Here is a 23,597-nt window from a genome sequence, read left to right on the forward strand (position 1 = left end):
TGCAAGAGAGAGGAGATATGGGGATATATGTATAGCTGATTCACTTTGTTATACAGCAGACACTAACACACCATTGTAAAGCAATTATACTCCAATAAATATGCTAAAAAAAAAAGAACTAATATGACTTATACTACCTGATTTCAAGACTTACTTCAAGGGCTTCCCTGGTGGCACAGTGGTTAAGAATACGGGTTTGAGCCCTGGTCAAGGAAGATCCCACATGCTGCAGAGCAATTAAGCCCATGTGCCACAACTACTAACCCTGAGCTCTAGAGCCCACGAGCCACAACTACTGAGCCTGTGTGCCACAACTACTGAAGCCCACGCACCTAGAGCCCATGCTCCGCAACAAGAGGAACCACCGCAATGAGAAGCCCACACACTACAACAAAGAGTAGCCCCTGCTCACCACAGCTAAAGAAAGCCCACGTGCAGCAACAGAGAACCAGTGCAGCAACAGAGAACCAATGCAGCCAAAAATTAATTAATTAATTAATTAATTTAAAAAAGAAAAAAAGAAGACCTACTTCAAGATAAAGCTACAGTAATCAAGGCACTGATGTAACTGGCACAAGGACAGACATAAAGATCAACAGGTCACAGAAAATCCAGAAATAGACCAGTGATATAGTCAAGTGATTTTCAACAAAGTTGCCAAAATAATTCAATGGGAAAAGATTCCTCAATTAATGCTGTTGGAACAATTGAATTCCCATTTAAGAAAAGAAGAAAAGCTTACTCTTATCTTGCAAAGTACACAAATATTAACTTGAAATAAATCACAGACCTAAACATAAAATATACAACTATAAAACATCTAGAAGAAAACACATGATAAAAGCTCAACAACACTAATAATTAGAAAAATGCAAATTACAGGTACAATGAGATACCACTTCACACCCACCAGAATGGCAAAAATTAAAAGACTAACAATACCAAATGTTGGCAAGTATGTGGAGAAATTGGAATTTTCAGTTGGGAACTTAAATGGTGCAACCACTTTGAGAAACAGTTTGACAGTCTCTCTCGAAAGTTAAACATTCACTTACTATACAACACAGAAATTTCACTCCTAACTAACCAAGAGAAAGGAAACATGTCCAGACAAAGACATGTACATGAATGTTACAGTAGCTTCATTCATAATAGCCATAAACTGGAAAAGCCCTAGAAATTCATTAACAGTTAATGGATAAATATACTATGGTATATCCATGTAATGGAACACTACTCAACAATTCGAAGCAATGAATTACTGATATGTGCAATAAGATAAATGAATCCTAAGCATTCTGCTGAGTGAAGAAAGCCAGATACAAAAAGTATATACTGAAGGATTCCATTTATATCAAATTCTAGAAAGGCAAATATGATCTAGAGTGCCAAAAAGCAGATCAGTGGTTACATAAGGCCAGGGGTGGAAAAATATTGACTGTAAAGGGGATAAAAAAACTTTCTGGGATGATAATAACATTTATACCTTGATCATGATGGTGGATGCACAGGTATACATGTTTCAAAAACTCATCACACTGTATACTTAAAATGAGGAGATTTTATTATTTAAATTATACCTCAATAAATTTTATCCAAAAAAATAGATTATGGAGCTGTACTGCCCAATACAGTAGCCACAAGTGGCTATCTGAATTTAAATCAATCACAATTAAGTAAAATATTCATATCCCCAGTAACAGTAGCCACATTTCAAGTGCTCAATAACCACATGTGCCTAATGTTACTACAATGGTCAGTACAAAGAACACTTCCATCACAAAAAGTTCTACTGGATAGCAATGATACAGAGGATCTGAATTAGACAATTATCAATTTGATATCTATATCTATCTATATATTGATATACTGTAATATATCAATAATGTTGCAAAAAATAATTTTGCAACCAAAGAGAAGAAATACTTTTCCTTCAAATATCTATCGAAACTTTATAAAAAATTAGCCATATAAATTTTATAACAAACATACAAGGAAAATCTCTAACTCCCCAAAGAAACACCGTTTCACATTTGATCCCATGCAACAAAACTGGACACCCCTTTCCCAAAACACAACCTCAAAACTAATCAAACGATTTGCAAACTTTAAAAGTTTTTCTACCAACCTTTGGGTAAAAGTAGAAATGCAAGCTGAAAGTATGTATTACTTAGAAATTGAAGATATGGAAAATATGGCAAAATCTAGGTAGTGAATACTTATTATTTGGTCAGTACCCCTTTTCTGGAAACTGTCCCTTCCACCACTATCCTCCTTATGATGTTGCTCCATTTATACACAATTCTACCCTCCACAGTTGGACAAATCTCAGCACTGCCCCTCATGCCTGCAGAGACTAGCGCTGGGGTAGGCTCCTGGATCAGGTTGGGAGCCTCTGGGATTTTTGGAGTTGGCACTAGAGAGAAATGTCAGAATGGTCCCTTTCTGGTGGGTGAAACTGTAAAATGTAAAATTTGGGACCTACAGGTGTTCATGGTTTTCTAACACATGGAAAAGGCACACTGAGTATCACAGAAGGTGGATATTCAGAAGCCTTGGACCAGATAAGACAGTACCCAGACAACACTGAAGTCTCTGGTGCCAGTTTTTCTGGAGACTCACTTACAGTAACTTTTAATAGTTACCATTTCTGCTTAACCTAATTCAAGTTGAGTTTCTTTCAGTTGCAAATAAGGGTCCTGATATAACGTACCAAAACCAAAAATATACAGCCATTACCATGCTCAGAGAAAATTTCATAGCCTGAAATTAAACGAGTTCACTGCCATTTATTGAGTGGTGCTCTTTTAAGTACCTAACATGCATTAACTCATTTGATTCTTATAAGAATCCCATGAGGTTAAGTACTAGTATCCCATTTTGTACATAAGGAAAATGAGACACAGCAAGATTATATAGCCTCCCACAAGGTTACTCAGCTAATAAGTAATAAAACAGATTTAGACCCAGGCAGTCTGGTTCTTCAGTGCATATGCTCAACTACTAGATCATAGGGGCTCCCGTAAGTATGTTTCTTACTAAATAATAACTGAAAATAATGAAATTAAATTTGAATTAAATGCTGATGAATAAGAGAGTCACATAAGGAATTATAAATGGTTAAAAACTTTTAAAAGAGCTCAAACTCAATATTATACAAAAAAATGCAAACTGAGATTACTTCTCCCTTATTAGAATGAGAAAGATTAAGACTGCTAACACTCAGTAGAGGCAAGGATATGGGAAATAGGGACCCCATATAATGTTGAGAGGACAATTTGTCAGTATCCCTCAGTAACGGCAGCTTTAGGTAATTTTTTCTACAGAAACATTCACATTAAGACTGCAAGACAGGGCGGAGTCAAGATGGCAGACTAGGAGGACATGGAATTTGCATCTCTGCACAACTAGAGCACCTACCAGGGACCAGTGGGGGACCATGGACACCTAAGGGGATGAGAGGAACCCACAGTGACCGGGTAGGACGTGAGGTGTGTGGGGAGGGCAGTGATGGGGGAGGAGAAGCGGAGGCGGGATGGGACCAGCACCCCTGAGGGGCGGCTGGGGGAGGGGAAGGGATCCCATGCCTGGAAGGGGGAAGGGGGAGACAATTGGGAGGGCAGAGGATCAAAAGGGAGCATGTCCAGGGTTTCCCCTGCCCACTTGGGCCCCCCGGGAGCCTGCAGAGATCCCGGTCCTGATCCTCTGCCCACCTAGTCCCCCTCTAGCCACGCGGGTCCTGAGAGAGTGGGAGGGAGGGAAAGGGGAGCAAAAGTAAAGGCCGGACCTCCGGGACCAGCACCCCTGAGGGGCGGCTGGGGGAGGGGAGGAGTTCCTACACCCAGTGGGACCCACCCATGGTTGGGGTCCAGCGGTGATGGGGGAGAATGCTGGGGGTGGAAGAATGGAAAGGAACGCGGTCAGTGCTTTGCCTGCCCATTTGGGCACTGGGGAGCCTGCTGCCCTTGTGGACATAATCCTCTGCCCTCAGAGCCTCCCTTCTGCTGCGCAGAGCCCAAGCCCCAGCCCTACATGCCCACCCAGGGCCCTACATCTACACTCAGAGACACCCCCTGAGACCCCCTCCAATGAGCTGGGCCTAAACCCCACCCACACACCCTCACACAGGGCCCTACCTCCAAACTCTGGAACTCCACACTCCGGAGGCCCTCTGGATGTGCTGCCTCTCCCCTTGTGCGCAGGTCCTAAGCCTAGGCCTTGCCCCCAAGGCCTTTGCCAGCTGTGTGGGTCTTGAGCCTAAGCCCCGCCCCATGCTTAAACTTAACCCGCCCCCCCCACAGGTCTCACCACAGCCTAAGCCCCGCCCCTAAGTTCCACCCCTGCATAAGCTCCGCCCCCATAGCCAAGGCTTTTTCTTTTTTTCTTCTTTTAGGTTGGTGTTCACTTCTACCTTGTTGTTGACTCCTTTATATTTTTATTTTTTTAATCTTTTATTTTTCCAATTTTATTTTCTTCTTTATACTTTGTTATTGTTCACTCCTTTTGGCTTCTTCCCCCACCCCTTTTTTTCTCTTTTTTCTGTTGTGGTTTTCTTTTACCTTGTGGCAGTTGTTTCAATTATATTTTTATTTTTCCTAATATATTTTTTATCTTTCTAAATTTATTTTATTATTTATTCTTTGTTATTGTACTACTCCTTTTTTTCTTATTTTTTGCTGAACTGCACAGCTTGCGGGATCTTGGTTCCCAGCCCGGAGGTTGGGCCTGAGCTCCTGTGGTGGGAACGCTGAGTCCAAATCACTGGACTAACAGAGAACTTCAGGCCCCAGGGAATATTAATCAGAGTGAGGCCTCCCAGAGGTCCTCATCTCGGCACCAAGACCAGCTCTACCCAACCACCTACAAACTCCAGTGCTGGACGCCTCAGGCCAAACAACCAGTAAGACAGGAATACAAACCCACTCATCAAAAAAAAAAAAAAAAAAAAGAAACTACAAAAAAATGTTACAGACAAAGGAGCAAAGTAAAAACCTACAACACCAAATAAATGAAGACGAAATAGCCAACTGACTTGAAAAAGAATTTAAGAGTAATGATAGTAAAGATGATCCAAAATCTCGGAAACAGAATGGAGAAAATACAAGAAACGTTTAACAAGGACCTAGAAGAACTAAAGAGCAAACAAACAGTGAGGAACAACACAATAACTGAAATTAAAAATACTCTAGAAGGAATCAATAGCAGAATAACTGAGGCAGAAGAAAGGATAAGTGAGCTGGAAGATAAAATGGCAGAAATAACTGCTGTGGAGCAGAATAAAGAAAAAAGAATGAGAAGAAGTAAGGACAGTCTCAGAGACCTCTAGGACAACATTAAACACACCAACATTCAAATAACAGGGGTCCCAGAAGTAGAAGAGAAACAGAAAGGGTCTGAGAAAATATTTGAAGACATTATAGTTGAAAACTTCCCTAACACCGGAAGGGAAATAACCACTCAAGTCCAGAAAGCTCAGAGAGTCCCATAGAGGTTAAAGCCTAGGAGAAACACTCCAAGACACATATTAATCAAACTAGCAAAAATTAAATTTAAAAAATATTAAAAGTAGCAAGGGAAAAGCAAAAAATAACATACAAGGGAATCCCATAAGGATATCAGCTGATTTCTCAGCAGAAACTTTACAGGCCAGAAAGGAGTGGCAGGATATATTTTAAATGATGAAAGGGAAAAACCTACAACCAAGAGTACTCTACCCAGCAAGGATATCATTCAGATTCGACAGAAAAATCAAAAGCTTTACAGACAAGCAAAAGCTATGAGAATTCAGGACCACCAAACCTGCCTTACAACAAATGCTAAAGGAACTTCTCTAAGTGGGAAACACAAGAGAAGAAAAAGACCCACAAAAACAAACCCAAATCAATTAAGAAAATGGTAATAGGAACATACATATCGATAATCACCTTGAATGTAAATGGATTAAATGCTCCAACCAAAAGACAGACTGGCTGAATGGATACAAAAACAAGACCCATATATATGCTGTCTACAAGAAACCCACTTCAGACCTAGGGACACATACAGACTGAAAGTGAGGGGATGGAAAAAGATATCCCATGCAAATGGAAATCAAAAGAAAGCTGGGGCTTCCCTGGTGGCGCAGTGGTTGAGAGTCTGCCTGCCAATGCAGGGGACATGGGTTCGAGCCCTGGTCTGGGAAGATCCCACATGCCGCGGGGCAGCTGGGCCTGTGAGCCACAACTACTGAGCCTGCGCGTCTGGAGCCTGTGCTCCGCAACAAGAGAGACTGTGATAGTGAGCGGCCCGCGCACTGCGATGAAGAGCGGTCCCTGCTTGCCGCAACTGGAGAAAGTCCTCGCACAGAAACGAAGACCCAACACAGCAATATAAACACAACACAAAAATAAATATAAAAATAAAATTAAAAAAAAAAAAAAGAAAGCTGGAGTAAGCAATACTCATATCAGATAAAATAGACTTTAAAATAAAGACTGTTACAAGAAGTAAGGAAGAACACTACATAATGATCAAGGGATCAATCCAAGAAGAAAACATAACAATTATAAATATTTATGCACCCAACGTAGGAGCACCTCAATTCATAAGGCAAACACCAACAGCCTTAAAAGGAGAAATCAGCAGTAACACAATAATAGTGGGGGACTTTAACACCCTACTTACACCAACAGACAGATCAGGCAGAAAATAAATAAGGAAACACAAGCTTTAAATGACACAATAGACCAGGTAGACGTATTAATATTTTCAGGACATACCACCCAAAAGTGGAAGAGTACACTTTCTTCTCAAGTGCACATGAAAAGTTCCCCAGAACAGATCACATCTTGGGTCACAAATTGTATCAAGTATCTTTTCCAACCACAACACTATGAGATTAGAAATCAATTACACACACAAAAAAAAACTGTAAAAAACACAAATACAGGGAGGCTAAATAGTGTGCTGCTAAATAACCAGAGATTACTGAAGAAATAAAAAAATACCTACAAACAAATGACAAAGAAAACACGACGATTCAAAACCTATGGAATGCAGCAAAAGCACTTCTAAGATGGAAGTTTACAGCAATACAATCCTACCTCAAAAAACAAGAAAAATCTCAAACAATCTAACCTTACATCTAAAGGAACTAGAGAAAGAAGAACAAACAAAACCCAAAGTTAGTAGAAGAAATCATAAAGATCAAAGCAAAAATAAATGAAACAGAAACAAAGAAAACAATAACAAAGATCAATAAAACTAAAAGTTGTTTGAGAAGATAAACAAAATTGATAAACCTTTAGCCAGACTCAGCAAGAAAAAGACAGGATGCAAATCAATAAAATTAGAAATGAAAACGGAGACATTACAACTGACACCACAGAAATACAAAAGATCATAAGAGACTACTACAAGCAACTATGTGCCAATAAAATGGACAACCTGGAAGAAATGGACAAATTCTTGGAAAAGTACAACATTCCAAGATTGAACCAGGAAGAATGAGAAAATATAAACAGACCAATCACAGGTAATGAAACTGAAACCGTAATGAAAAATCCTCCAACAAACAAAAGTCCAGGACCAGATGGCTTCACAGGTGAATTCTATCAAACATTTAGAGAAGAGCTAACACCCATCCTTCTCAAACTCTTCCAAAAAATTGCAGAGAATGGAACACTCCCAAACTCATTCTACGAGGCCACCATCAGCCTGATATCAAAACCAGACAAAGATACTACAAAAAAAGAAAATTACAGACCAACATCACTGATGAATATAGATGTAAAAATCCTAAACAAAATACTAGCAAACAGAATCCAAAAACACATTAAAAAGATTGTACACCATGATCAAGTGCGATTTATCTCAGGGATGCAAGGATTCTTCAGTATATGCAGAACAATCAATGTGATACACCATATTAACAAATCAAAGAATAAAAACCATATGATCATCTCAATAGATGCAGAAACAGCTTTTGAAAAAATTCAACACCCATTTATGATAAAAACTCTCCAGAAAGTGGGCATAGAGGGAACCTACCTCAACATAATAAAGGCCATATATGACTAACCAGCAGCCAACATCATTCTCAATGGTGAAAAACTGAAAGCATTTCCTCTAAGATCAGGAACAAGACAAGGAGGTCCACTCTCGCCACTATTATTCAACATAGTATTGGAAGTCCTAGCCACAGCATTCAGAGAAGAAAAAGAAATAAAAGGAATACAAATTGGAAAAGAAGAAGTAAAACTGTCACTGTTTTTGATGACATGATACTATACAAAGAAAATCTGAAAGATGCCACCAGAAAACTACTAAAACTAATGCATTTGGTAAGGTTTCAGGATACAAAATTAATGCACAGAAATCTCTTGAATTCCTATACACTAACAGTGAAAGATCAGAAAGAGAAATTAAGGAAACAATCCCATTTACCATCACAACAAAAAGAATAAAATACTTAGGAATAAACCTACCTAAGGAGGCAAAAGACCTGTACTCAGAAAACTATAAAACACTGATGAAAGAAATCAAAGATAACATAAACAGATGGAGAGATATACCATGCTGCTGGATTGGAAGAATCAATACTGTGAAAATGATTATACTACCCAAAGCAGGGTAGTTCAATGCAATCCCTATCAAATTACCTATGGCATTTTTCACAGAACTAGAACAAGAAATTTTACAATTTATATGGAAACACAAAACACCTGAATAGCCATAGCAATCTCGAGAAAGAAAAACGGAGCTGGAGGAATCAGGCTCCCTGACTTCAGACTATACTACAAAGCTACAGTAATCAAGACAGTATGGTACTGACACAAAAACAGACATATAGATCAATGGAACAGGATAGAAAGCCCAGAGATAAACCCATGCACATATGGTCACCTTATCTTTGACAAAGGAGGCAAGGATATACAATGGAGAAAAGACAGTCTCTTCAATAAGTGGTGCTGGCTAAAATGGACAGCTACATGTAAAAGAATGAAATTGGAACACACCCTAACACCATACACAAAAATAAACTCAAAATGGATTAAAGACCTAAATGTAAGGCCAGACACTATAAAACTCTTAGAAGAAAACGCAGGTAGAACACTCTTGACATAAATCACAGCAAGATCCTTTTTGACCCATCTCCTAAAGGGAAATAAAAACAAAAATAAACAAATGGGACCTAATGAAACTTAAAAGCGTTTGCACAGCAAAGGAAACCATGAACAAGACAAAAAGACAACCCTCAGAACGGGAGAAAATATTTTCAAATGAAGCAACTGACAAAGGATTAATCTCCAAAATATACATGCAGCTCATGCAGCTCAATATCACAAAAACAAACAACCCAGTCCAAAAATGGGCGGAAGACCTAAATAGACATTTTTCCAAAGAAGACATACAGGGCTTCCCTGGTGGCGCAGTGGTTGAGAATCTGCCTGCTAATGCAGGGGACACCGGTTCGAGCCCTGGTCTGGGAAGATCCCACATGCCACGGAGCAGCTGGGCCCGTGAGCCACAACTACTGAGCCTGCGCGTCTGGAGCCTGTGCCCCGCAACGGGAGGGGCCGTGATAGTGAAAGGCCCGCGCACCGTGATGAAGAGCGGTCCCCGCACCGCAATGAAGAGTGGCCCCCACTTGCCGCAACTAGAGAAAGCCCTCGCACGAACCGAAGACCCAACACAGCCAAAAATTAAATAAATAAATAAATAAAGTAGCTATAAAAAAAAAAAATTAAAAAAAAAAAAAAAAAAGAAGACATACAGATGGCCAACAAATGCATGAAAAGATGCTCAACAACACTAATCATTAGAGAAATGCAAATCAAGACCACAATGAGATATCACCTCACACCAGTCAGAATGGCTATCATCAAAAACTCTAGAAACAATAAATGTTCGAGAGGGTGTGGAGAAAAGGGAACCCTCCTGCACTGCTGATGGGAATGTAAACTGATACAGCCACTATGGAGAACAGTATGGAGGTTCCTTAAAAAACTAAAACTAGAACTACCGTATGAGCCAGCAATCCCAGTACTGGGCATATACCCTGAGAAAACCATAATTGAAAAAGAGACATGTACCACAATGTTCATTGCAGCTCTATTTACAATAGCCAGGACATGGAAGCAACCTAAGTGTCCATCGACAGATGAATGGATAAAGAAGATGTGGCACATATATACAATGGAATATTACTCAGCCATAAAAAGGAACAAAACTGAGTTATTTGTAGTGAGGTGGATGGACCTAGAATCTGTCATACAGAGTGAAGACAGTCAGAAAGAGAAAAACAAATACCGTTAACGCATATATATGGAATTTTAAAAAGCAGTACTGATGAACCTAGTGGCAGGGCAGGAATAAAGATGCAGACGTAGAGAACAGACTTGAGGGCACGGGGTGGGGAAGGGTAAGCTGGGATGAAGTGAGAGAGTAGCACCGACACATATACACTACCAAATGTAAAATAGATAGCTAGTGGGAAGCTGCTGCTTAGCACAGGGAGATCAGCTGGGTGCTTTGTGATGACCTAGAGGGATGGGATAGGGAGGGTGGGAGGGAGGCTCAAGTGGGAGGGGATATATGTATACATATAGCTGATTCACTTTGTTGTGCAGCACACAAACACTGTGGAGCATTTATACACCAATAAAGATGTGAAAAATAAATAAAGAAAAAAGAAAAAGAAAAAAGAAAAAAAAAAAAGAATTACCATATAACCTAGCAATTCGACTTCTGGGCATTTATCCAAAAGAATTGAAAGCAGCAACTCAAAGAGATATTTGTATATCCCTGTTCACAGCAGCATTATTCATAATAGCCAAAAGCTGGAAGGAAACCAAACATCCATTGATGGATGAATGGATAAACAAGATGTAGTGTACACATACAATGGCATATTATTCAGCTTTAAAAAGGAACGAAATTCTGACACAGGCTACAATGTGGATGAACCTCAAGGACATTATGCTAAATGAAATAAGCCAGACATAAAAAGACAAACACTGTATGGTTCCACTTATATGAGATATGTACAATAGTCAAATTCATAGAAACAAGAAGGTATAGATAGTTTCAGTTTTGCAAGAAGAAAAAATTCTGGAGATAGGTTACACAACAGTGTAATACACTTAAAAATGGTTAAGACAGTAAATTTTATGTGTATTTTACTACAATTAAGAAAAGATGTATTTAAATAATTAATGCCTGCATCTAATTACAGATTTCCCCAAATCTGGTATACCTGTCTCTCTGATGAGCTGGGTAAGGTTAGGACATAAGTCCCAGTTTATTATCACCCCCATCAACCATCAACTCACTCTCAGACTACACTCCACTACACCTCCACTGTAGTGGAATTTTGCCTCCACTATAACTGATCCAGACCAGAAATGAGGCAGTCTAAAGATTTCTGGGAAATAAAAACAAATAGAAAGGGGCCCACATGTGCACACTTCCTTAAAGACTTTTAAGCTTTTTTACCTACTGTTTAACAATAATTTAGTTTAACTGTAAAAGTACACTACTGGCATAACAAACAAAATTAGAGTAAATAAATGTAAATTCAGCAAAAAAAAAAATTAATTAAAAAAAAATGGAATACAGTTTCAAACCAGTATTAAACTTGCAAAAATAAATGAGTTCTAAAATACAATGATCACAAAACTGGAAAGACAGGTACACTTACATACATTTCTGGTAGCATTCTAAATATTTTTTTCTAGAAAACAATCTAATAACAAATCTAACAAGAACTATCAAAACTGTTCTTTTTAACATTCATAAAATATTCTGATTGGTTAATTCTGCTTTGGGGAACACATGTCATGAAAATACCCCTAAGTAATGCTAACAACACAATGAAAGGAGTACCAAGATATCAGCACAATGCTATTAACAATATAAAGCTTTTCAAACATATACATGCACCAAATAGTAGAAGAGTCAAAATGTAGCATAGAGCTACAATGGAGTAAAGTTATTAACACTGAAAATTATGTAGACTAAGTCAATATTCAGAAATGTATATAACAGTCTTAAAAATAAAAAGCACAATATGGATTCACTGACTACAACTATGTAAAGTATGTATGTCTGTGTTCATTGACAAAGATTAGAAATTAATGTGAAATGATGTAACTTTATAACCTTTAAATTCTTATTTCTGTAAGGTTGTTTAAATTCATGATAGACAAAATAAATATAATAGATCTCAACAGTGTATCTTAAAAAACAATATTTTAACTATACATTCTAGTAACTAAATACATATTTCACAAGTTTAAGTAAGGCTTGTCAAGCTTATTTCTTTTGTCTCTAATCTTATCCAAACCTGCTCCATCCAATTTTATTCATTAAGAAATATACAATGTTCAATAGTTCACCTCAGATCTAAGGAATTTTTAAAAAGAAAAAAAAAAGAAAGAACTTATGAGAAATAAAGTAATTTTGAAAAAGTTTCACATTTAAACAAACTTCTGTGACCTGTCTACATTATTTATTCATTTAGTACATAATATGCCCTGAAATTTAGAATAGCATCACATACCTGATGCGATGACAGGATCTTTCATAAGCTCCCTAGTTATTGGACATATAAATTCATCAGGAATTCCAGAGGAAAGGGTTTTTATCTTTGTCCTGAGCTCTTCAATTTTCCGCAGAACTTTACTACGCAGCCCTAGAGATTCTGAAAAGAAATTATTCTGTTAGGGCTGGAGAACTATTACTTGTAACCTTTATGCAAGTCTTCAGCAAACAAAGAGAAATTTCATCTACTACAACCAAAAATCTTCAGACATTCTGTTTTACCACATGGAACCTTTTCTTTATAAATTCTTTAATCAATATTTGTAGTATAGAATACTGTGTGATTAAAATAACTCAGCAAGAGAAAGTTTATTCTAAATAACTTTAGATTCTCAAAGTTCCTCAAGAATTTCAGATTGCCCAAATACTAATATACCACACAAAATCAGAAAAGGCTCATTATTATAGGTTAATTTATTTAGACAACAAAAAATTTCCTAAAAATCATTTTTAAAGATGTTCAATTTGATAATATAAAAATTGTCTTATATTTATAAACATTATGAAATTGGGTATATTATTTGCTGATTCTCATATGAAACACAATCTCAAATAAAGTTCATATGTTTGTCCAAGACTCTACACATACGTTTCATTCATCTGTATTACTTTTATCTTAAGTTTTTAAAATTATCTTAATTTTTAATTTTGGGAAGATTAATACAACTAAGTTTAGGAAGTTTAGTGTGATTATCTGTTTTTATTTTTAGATAATCTAGCTGACAGTTCTATTTTAGGTGGAGGTGTTTTGGGGGTGTAGGGTGGGTAGGAAAAAAGAACTACATTTCAGAACACCTCAGAGTTCCCATAAAAAGCCAAATCAACTTTCTTTCTGATTGGAAGGTAATTCTCCATAGTGTTTATACACACCTTATGACACCTTTTGTCTAGCAATCTTTTCAAGGATGTCTGCAAACTTACTTGGAAGCTAGAGATAGTGTTTCCCTCCCAGTCTGAGGGCAGATTTGTTTCCTGACAAGTACAAAGATAATGTCTTCCTCTTGGACTAGTTTGCTAGCAGTCCCTTTATAAGATTGGTGGTGGGGGGGGGGGTTCATAAACTCAGGGTTCCTCAGCTATGACACCAACACAAATTGCCCCCACAAGACTAGGCGGAAAGGGCAACCAATTTAAATATGAAGCTCATGCTGCCTGCTGTGCCTCGAGTAATAAACTGTTCAAATCTATTTGGACTCAGTGACCATATCTATGGAAGTATGGCAAGTCAACCTAGCAGCTGCCTACATCTTAGGAACTGCTTTACTGCTTTCCTATGACTTACCTCCTATGTAACTCATTGAAACAAAACTGAGGATTTTTAAAACAATTTTTTAAAAGCACCACAACATGTTTATAATTAGACTAATTAGACACGTTAATAATTACATAATTAAGTCATATCATTTAAGGGGAAAATTATACAACATGTAATAAGGATATAGAGGTATTTAATATTCTGAAAACAATATATATATTACCTTGTCAAATATACATGTGTGCCAATATTTAGAATGTTTATTAATAAAGAATATAGAAACCCTATTTCAAAAGGTACTGGATAAGAAAAGGTTAAATTGTGTGTTACCCTTGTCTAATTTTAATGTCATTTAAGAATGCCCTCAGGCAAGCAGTTACCAAATGATATCCACAGAACTTGGCCAGAAGAAGACATCTCCTTTTGTGATCGGTGTTTGGCAGTGAGTGTTATTAAACTTAATTGCTCAGAAAGAAAAGACCCTGACCAGCTGAGGGCTAGTAAACCCTCAGTACGGGAAATGGGCAATATTTAGCTATATTTACTATAACTCTGAAAAGGCATCTGGCTATTAATAAGATGACAAATTAAATAGGCCATCACCTCCTGTACCCTCTTTCCCACCCCTTCCCCAACCCTGGAAATGCTACATAATTGAGAATTGATGGAGTCTGGACACAAATAACCATCAAAAATACAAAACAAAATTCCAAAAACCCTCAAGGAAACAGAAGTAACTAGGTTCCAGAGTAGGGGATGGGAAATAGCTTAAAGCAGAGATTTGTGTACACAAATGGAAGAAATACCTTTCTACTTGTAGCCTTCACTCTCCCCAACTTTGTCCTGTAAATATCATTGCTAAGGCAGCAACGCCAGCATGAGCTGGAGGCAGGGTAACAAGAGAGCGCTATGGCCTGGACTAACAATTACAGCCCATTGGGCTGGTCACTGAATCACCTCTGCAATGCCCTGAGACAGAACAACAGAATCAAAAGCTGGTCTCTTGGAGAAAAAAACTTTAAAACTTTTTATTTTTTAAAGATAAATTTTATTAACAAACTTCTGACTTGAAAGATCAAGAGAAAACAAGACATAAAAACTATATTAGGAAAGAAAAGGGACACACAACTATAGGTACAGTAGGGATTTTTTAAAGGACTTAGAGAAGATGGTGATAGAAGCAATATAATTTTTAAACTTCTCTGAATCCCCACATAAAAACAGAGCAACGAGATAGCAAAATCAAATCCCACCGACACTTCCAACAAAACAAGGTAGCAGGGTATCCTCAGGAATCCCACTGTAAGTGGAAGAGAATAAACCACCAACATCCATAAGACCTATGATTGATATCAATGCGGAAGCAATAGGACATCTGATAGGCCTGAGGAATGGAGACCCCGAAATGCCCTACTCTCAGGAAACTGGGGTAGGCCAATTTGAGAGCAGCAGCTGAACTGGAAGGGTTATGCCCACTCTAACAGCAGGTCAGTGCACAGACCTATACCTGTGAAAGGACTATTTCACTTCAATTGTGTGTAAAGAAAAAATGGTAAATGTTCTTGTTACTTAACAGTATATGCAGTTAGGCAACAAGTGAAAGTCTACATAAGGAAGTATTACTAGGATTTGAAACATGAAACTTCCAAAATCTGACGATGTTAAGACAGCTGGTGCATAAAGTTTTAAAAAGCATTTGATATAATAATTTTTTTTTTAATTAATTTATTTATTTATGGCTGTGTTGGGTCTTCGTTTCTGTGCTAGGGCTTTCTCTAGTTGTGGCAAGCGGGGGCCACTCTTCATCGCGGTGCGCGGGCCTCTCACTATCGCGGCCTCTCCCGTTGCGGAGCACAGGCTCCAGACGCGCAGGCTCAGTAGTTGTGGCTCACGGGCTTAGTTGCTCCGCGGCATGTGGGATCTTCCCAAACCAGGGCTCGAACCCGTGTCCCCTGCATTGGCAGGCAGATTCTTAACCACTGCGCCACCAGGGAAGCCCCTGATATAATAATTTTTAAAGCAGAAAATGATAAAAATGTCTCATGTGCTTTCACGGTTTCTTGGAAAGACAAGAATAAAAAGAAGAGGGAACGCTTTGAAAAAACCTCATTCCCAATTAAGAATCTATGACTGATAATTAGTTGAATATAAGGGTAAGGACTGACATGATATACAGTAGTTCCTTGTCATTTGCCATTCCATGGTTCTACCATTATATTGTCTACAGCAATTCCAAACTCCAGGATAGGTAGCAGTTTGCAATATTCCTGAGGCCTGGATATAAACTGAAGCCGAACTGCAGATGAAAATCACGTGGCTAGTTAGTGGACTTACTGCTTGCCTAGTATCACATCTCAAAGAGACTTTCTTGCTCTATCTTCATACTTTATGCCTTTTGGTTGCAATATTAAAGGCTGTCATAGAGTTCACAAATTCATGGATACACATGTCTTAAGACATACCTCTCTTAATATCAAGGATCTCTTGTACCTGTAATCTCTTTCTGGATATTCCTTATGCAAATATAGCACTAGATATAAGGAGTTATTTCCTACCTAAAACTATGTGTCTATTGTACCCTTAGTTTTCATTAACACTATCCTAGAAAAGGACTATTACTCTAGGTTAAAACACCAGGTTCCAACAGATACTCAAATCTACAGAAGGTTCCTTTATTGTATATTTACAAAGGCTCATTGAAAAAAGATTTGATAGACTGCTTGGCTCCTTAAAAATAATTTTTAAGTGTCAAACGTAATAGATATACTACTTTGTTCCCTAACACTCCAATATACTTCACTGAAAATTAATTAACTTCCTTCATATGATGAATGTTAAATTCGTATTTATTCACATTGACATAGGAACCGTTTTAACAGCTGTACCACAAAAGCAAATGCAAGTAAAATAGTTATGCATCACAAGAGTAAAATTCATTATCACATACTCATCAATTTGCCTCAACACATTTTTTTCTAGACCCAATTTCACTTCTCTATTACTCCAATTTACTGTTTTGAGGAAGAGCCTACTTTTCTTAAAACTCAAGACTAACAGAAATCCACTGTAGCTTAAAGCAGCACTTATAGAAGATTAATGTTAGCCTGCTGACCCTTTATAATTTTGCAAAAACTTTAAAATATTGATACTTTAGAATGATGTAGAAAAAAATTATTTATTTAAAAATTTATTTAAAAATTTACTAATTTATTCTGTATTTAATTTGTTGTATTTGCTAACTTTCCAAATCTTAAGCACAAACACAAAGCAAATCCCTTACTTACTAGAGAGTATGCAATGTTCTTGTCTCCATTTATAATGATCTTCCTAATTCAGCTTTTAGACCACAGCAGACTTATTTAAATTATATTTCAATTTTGGCTTGAGCCTGGTAGTTCCAAAACTTGTTTCACCGAACTTCAGAATGATCATAACTACTAAACCCGAGACTCACCTTCAAAAACTATTTCAGGCCATTAACTGAATCCTGTAAGAATTTCTTATACTTTATTTATCGGGCTATTGGGACAGAATTCTATTGCTATTGTTTTTACTATGCTCTCTTATGTTTTGAAACATCCTTTGTTGAAATCTGAAATTATTATTTTATATTGTCATGTGCTTCTGTGTGATAAGGTATTGTTAAAACTTATTGTGAGAGAGTAATGAGAAATCAGCAAATGAACATGCTAAATTCACCAGAACTTTAAAAACAAAAACAAAAAAAAACCTGTACTCTATTACCTACTTTCAGGAAGAAAGAGTAAATTATAAATTATAAAGGAAATAAGTTACTAGAGATACAAAAATAACTTTCACAGTATGGCCTGAGTACAAAACCATCTGATTCTAATTATTTTCACAAAATCATCATTCTATTAACTTCTTAAAAGGCCATAAGCTTCCAAGACACTTAAATAGGTTCACATACTATATTTACTATATAATGAAAGTATACTACTATACTTTAGAATGATTTTCTATAACAAACACTTTTTTTGCTCTTTGACTCCTCATTAACAGTAAATTCAACACTTTTTTTGCTCTTTGACTCCTCATTAACAGTAAATTCACTATGGACATCCTATTTCCTAAGCTTTCTGGTTAATTAAGATTTTACTAGAGCATACTGCTAAGTGTCTGAGTATTATGTTCATTAGAGCACAACACTAAGACTTCAAACTGTTTTTGATAAGGATGTATTGTTAGTAACCAGAACACATAAAACAACTCATACAATTCAACAATAAAAAGACAAACCAATTTTAACCAAAGAAGATATATAAACAGCCAATAAGCACTCGAAAATATGCTCCATATCATTAGGTAAATGCAAATCAAAAACCACAATGAAATACCACTTCACATCTATTGAATGGCTATAATCAATAAGATAGGTAATAACCAGTGTTGACAAAGAGGTGAAGAAATTGGAAAGCTCACACATTGCTGGTGGGAATGCAAAATAGTACAGCTGCTTTGGAAAACAGTCTGCCAGCTCCTCAAAATGGTATATGTAGAGTTATTCTACTTTTAATCATATATCCAAGGGAAATGAAAATATACTCACACAAAAACTCATACACATATATTCACAGCAGCATTATTGATAACAGCCAAAAAGTAGAAACAACCCAAATGACCATCAGCTGATGAGTGGATAAACAAAATGTGGTATAGCCATACAATGGAATATTATTCAGCCATAAAAAGGAAGTACTTACACATACAAAAACATGGATGAACCTTGAAAGGTTAAATAAAAAAAGCCAGATAAAAAGGCCACATATTGTATGGTTCCACTTAAAAGAAATGTCCAAAATAGGTAGATCCTATTTCTACAGAAGATAGATTAGTGGTTGCCAAGAGGCTAGAAAGAGGAAAGAATGGGATTCTTTTAGGGGGATAAAAATGTTCTGAAATTAGATAGTGGTGATGGTTGTACAACTCTGTGAATATACTAAAAACCAGAGGATTGTACACTTAAGAAAAAATGACTTGTGCACTGAAAATTACAAAGCATTGTTGAAAAAGAAATTAAGAAGACCTGAATAAACATAAAATTATCCTGTGCTTATGGATTAGAAGAATTAATATTGTTAAAATGACAATAATCCCCAAATTGACATAGAAATTCAGTATAATCCCCATCAAAGTCAGGTGGCTTTTTTGCAGAATTTGACAAGTTGATCCTAAAATTCATATGGAAATGCCAAGGGACCCAAAGGAGCAAAACCAATCCTGGGGAGAAGAAAAACCCAGAGATGGAGGACACACAATTTTCAATTTCAACACTTACTACAAAGCTATAGTAATTAAGACACTGTGGCACTAGTGTATGGATAGACAAATAAATCAGTGAAATAGAATTGAGAGTCCAGAAATAAACCCTCACATTTATGGTCAACTGATATTTAACAAGGGTGCCAAGACAATTTAAAGGGGAAAGAATAGTCTTTTCAACAAATGGTGCTGGGACAACTGGATATATACATCTGAAAGAATATAGCTAAACTCTTACCTCACATTATATACAAAAATTAAGTCAAAATTGATCACACACCTAAATGTAAGAGCTAGAACTATAAAAGTCATAGAAGAAACACAGGTGTAAATCTTCAAGATTCAGGATTAGGTTTGGGCTTCTTAGATATGACACCTACAGCACAAGTAATGACAGAAAAAAAACAGATAAATTGGACTTCACCAAAATTTATAACTTTTGTGCATCAAAGGACACTTTCAAGAAAGTGTAATGATAACCCACCGAATGGGAGAAAATATTTACAAATCATATATCTGATTAAGGGTCTAGTATCTAAATTTATATAAACTCATCAATAAAAAGACAAATAACCCAGTTTTTAAAATGGACAAAGAATCTGAACAGACATTTTTCCAAAGAAGATATACAAATGGCCAATGAGCATATGGAAAGTTGTTCAACATCACTAGTCATCAGGAAAATGCATATCAAAATCACAATGAGAAACCACTAGGATGGCTATAATTGAAAAACTAAACAAGTATTGATGAGGATGCAGAGAAACTGGAATCCTCATACACTGCTGGTGAGAACATACAAAAGCACAGTTGCTTTGGAAAATAGCCTGGCAGTTCTTCAAATGCAAGCACAGAGTTACCATATGATCCACCACTTCCACTCGACAGTTTTCAGAGTTTTGTTTTGTATATTTGATGGTTATTTGTATCTAGACTCCACCAGTTTTCAATTATGTAGCATTTCCAGGGATGGGGAAGGGGTGGGGAAGAGGGTACAGGAGCTGATGGCCTATTTAATTTGTCATCTTATTAATTTGTCATCTTATTAAGAGCCAGATGCCTTTTCAGAGTTATAGTAAATATACCCAAATGTTGCTCATTGCCCATACTGAGGGGCTACTAGCCCTCAAGCTGGTAAAGGGTCTTTTCTTCCTGAGCAATTAAGTTTAATAACACTCATTCCCAACTCCCAATCACAAAAGGAGACATCTTCTTCCGGCCAAGTTCTGTCAGTATGATTTGGTAACGCCCTAGAATACTGAAAACAGATGTCCACACGAAACTTGTATATGAATGTTCATAGAAGCATTTTTCATAAAATCTATAAAATGGGAACAATCTAAATCCAATCAACTGGTGAATGGATGAACAAAAAGTGATAAATTCATACAGTGGAATATTATTCAGCCATAAAAAAGTGAAGTACTAATATATACTACAACATGTATGAACCTTGAGAACATGCTATGCAAAAGAGGCCAGACACAAAAGGCCATACATTTTATGAAATGTAGAACAGGCAAATCCTTAGAGACAGAAAGTAGATTAGTGGTTGCCAGGAGCTAGAGAGACAAGGAATAGGAGTGACTGCTAATGGGAATGGAGTTTCTTTCTGAAGTGATGAAAATGTTCTGGAATCAAAGAGTGGTGATGGTTATACAACTCTGAATAGTCACTGCACTGTACATTTATAAAAGGATGAATTATATCACAATTTTAAAAATATATACATTTTAAAAATTAGTTACATGATAGCTTTAATTACCTAAAGAAACAGTATGTAACATTTCTTTTCCATAATCTAATAAAAATATACTATACTTCTATACACAGACATATACCAGAACTACTACCATGCTAGAATATTAAGAGGAAACCATTAATGCAATTAAAACCAATCTCAGAGTAAATTATTAAAAGTTGTTTTTAAGACTGCCTAACTTTCACTAGTCTTACCAATTTTCAAATCATCAGTTAGACTTTCTTTTGTAAGATTCAACAGTTCTCGTCCATCAATGTTATTCATTTTGAAAATACCAACAAGGTCTTTTAATCCTTGTGCACAAAGCCAGTTTGAGACATCGTCCTCTGACCAATCTTCAGTAAATTGCTTTGGTTGATCTTCTGCAATCCTTGCTTAAAAAACAAACAAACCAAAAAAACCCCACAAACAAAAAGTAAGTGAAAAAACAACAAGCAAAAGAAAAAGTATATCCTTTATAAACATTCTCACTTTGTACTAAAAAGTAAATGAAATTTTCTTAAATCTGTGTTTTCTACTTTAACATCCTTTAAGAAATTTTTAAAAATCAAATAACACTACGTATAAAGTATTATTTAATGCTACATTAAATGCTACTCTTTCGGAACATTTTTCACTCCAGAAAAAGTTTATCTTTATTATATAAAATTCATATCAGCAGGGCTTCCCTGGTGGCGCAGTGGTTGAGAATCCGCCTGCCAATGCAGGGGACACGGGTTCGAACCCTGATCCCGGAAGATCCCACATGCCGTGGAGCAGCTGGGCCCGTGAGCCACAATTACTGAGCCTGCGCGTCTGGAGCCTGTGCTCCGCAGCAAGAGAGGCCGCGATAGTGAGAGGCCCGCGCACCGCGATGAAGAGTGGCCCCCACTTGCCACAACTAGAGAAAGCCCTCGCACAGAAACGAAGACCCAACACAGCCAGAAATAAATAAATAAAATTAAAAAAAAAAAATTCATATCAGCAGAAGTATTATATGTGATCTGTCATCTGCATATCAGCACCACTAATTGGTTAATTCTGACAGTGATAAAAATAAAACTCCTAAATTATGTGTCAATGTTGCTTGATAAAACCAAAAATAAAACCAACAAGATAAAACTATCATTTCTATTTTGTTCTAGGCTATATTTATCTGAAAAATTAGTATGGAGTATAAATAAAGAGCTTACAAAACTATGGGAGGTATGATATACATGAATGTGCATCCAAAAGCATTTACCAACAGTTTTAATGTAGATGTCTGGGTTAACTTTAACACTGGGTTCTCTAAAATTATTTTTAAATTATATTAAATTTGGATGTATGCTTTATATTGAGAAAAGCAACATGAATAATTTGTCAAAAAATTACTGAATTTCTCATTTTAATGGTGAATGGTGCTGAAGTGGGTTACACATGATATCCTTACTAACCTTGGCAAAGTGTTTCCAGGTCAAACTGCCAGATATTCACTGTTTTGTCCATTGAACCAGTAGCAAGTAAAAGGATATTGGGTGCAAAGGCACAAGTTGTGACATACCTAGTTAATAAAAACAACTATTATATATCCTCAGACCAATTTTTTAATTATATTACTACAAAGTGAGGTTAAGTTCAGACCTGGTGTGCTGAGTCAAGGTGTGAAGTATATTTTCAGTATTCTGAAAAACAACACAAACAGCTTTATATTTACTCAGGCAAGAGTAAAGCTACTGATAAAGACTTGTTTGACCTGAATGGTTTATACACTCTATGTATTCTAATATTATGAGTCACTAATATAAATCAAAACTTTACCCAATGAATAGAGAATAGCATTTATAACTAATAACATTATCAAGTACTTATTTCACTCTTTCTCAATTATCAGCACTGCTGTCTGCTGAAATTTTTAGTATAATATAGTCCTGGCTGATTTGTCTCAACTTACTAATAGTAACCATGAAATAATTTGAATTTTTGCTATGGCATTTGACTGTACCCACTGCAGACCAGTGAGTAGAAATTAGTCATTTCAATATTGAGTACACTTAGCTGGCCATCCAACATCTAGATGTATTTAACTGAGACTCATATACATATTTTATGGAGAAAATTTAACATTATAGCTATTTCTGTGAATGTAAAATCTCGTGAAAATCTCCTGAGAAATATTAAGGATCTATTTTACCTCACTTGAGTACTCTTTCCCACTTCCTGCCAGAACTCAATAATTTGAACTGCTGTGTGGAGGACTAGCTTAGCTTCCTTGTTTGACCCACTACACTTTGATAATTCACATCTCTATTTCTTTGCTGGCATAGCTACAACCTAAGCTGAACCACTGTAAGGTCCCACTCAACACCGATTTCTCTTGGAGAATATTTTTGTCAATTATACCTTCACTATATATTAAACGTTCATTTTTCTTCATATTTATGCAACCTGGTCTTTATTCACATGCATCTACCAAAAAGCCCCATTTTTCCAAATCCTTTATAACTTACTCTTCTTATACTAGTCTCTAAATCCAGGTGGGACTCTAAAGTGATAGAGCCACTTTCAGCTTTCAGCTATACTTTCCCAAAACCCTCGGGTAAACATTCCTTTGCTGTTATGGAAACCTGGTGTAAGAGTTTAAGAAAAATTGACTTAAAGTGATTTTTTTAATATTGATGCTCTTTAAATCTATATTTTCTTTGATCAGACTAAACATCTGTCTATCTTAAAACCATTATTGAAATATTTAAGGGC

General features: G+C 36.6%; 1 protein-coding gene across 5 annotated transcripts in view; it reads right to left on the reverse strand.

Annotated features, from left to right (window-relative positions):
* Positions 1-23,597, reverse strand: part of WDSUB1 (WD repeat, sterile alpha motif and U-box domain containing 1) — a 74,492-nt gene that overhangs the window by 23,884 nt on the left and 27,011 nt on the right. For 4 of the 5 annotated variants that reach the window (XM_007183126.2, XM_007183125.2, XM_007183124.2 and 1 more), the window contains 4 exons: positions 22,485-22,525; positions 22,298-22,404; positions 21,077-21,256; positions 12,542-12,682 (listed from right to left, as the gene is read on the reverse strand). In XM_007183126.2, the coding sequence (XP_007183188.1) occupies positions 12,542-12,682; positions 21,077-21,256; positions 22,298-22,404; positions 22,485-22,525 (469 nt within the window). The remainder of the gene's footprint in view (positions 1-12,541; positions 12,683-21,076; positions 21,257-22,297; positions 22,405-22,484; positions 22,526-23,597) is intronic. The other variant, XM_007183128.2, reaches the window with a different exon arrangement.

The sequence above is a fragment of the Balaenoptera acutorostrata genome, chromosome 8 (assembly GCF_949987535.1).
Source record: "Balaenoptera acutorostrata chromosome 8, mBalAcu1.1, whole genome shotgun sequence".
Lineage (NCBI taxonomy): Eukaryota > Metazoa > Chordata > Mammalia > Artiodactyla > Balaenopteridae > Balaenoptera > Balaenoptera acutorostrata.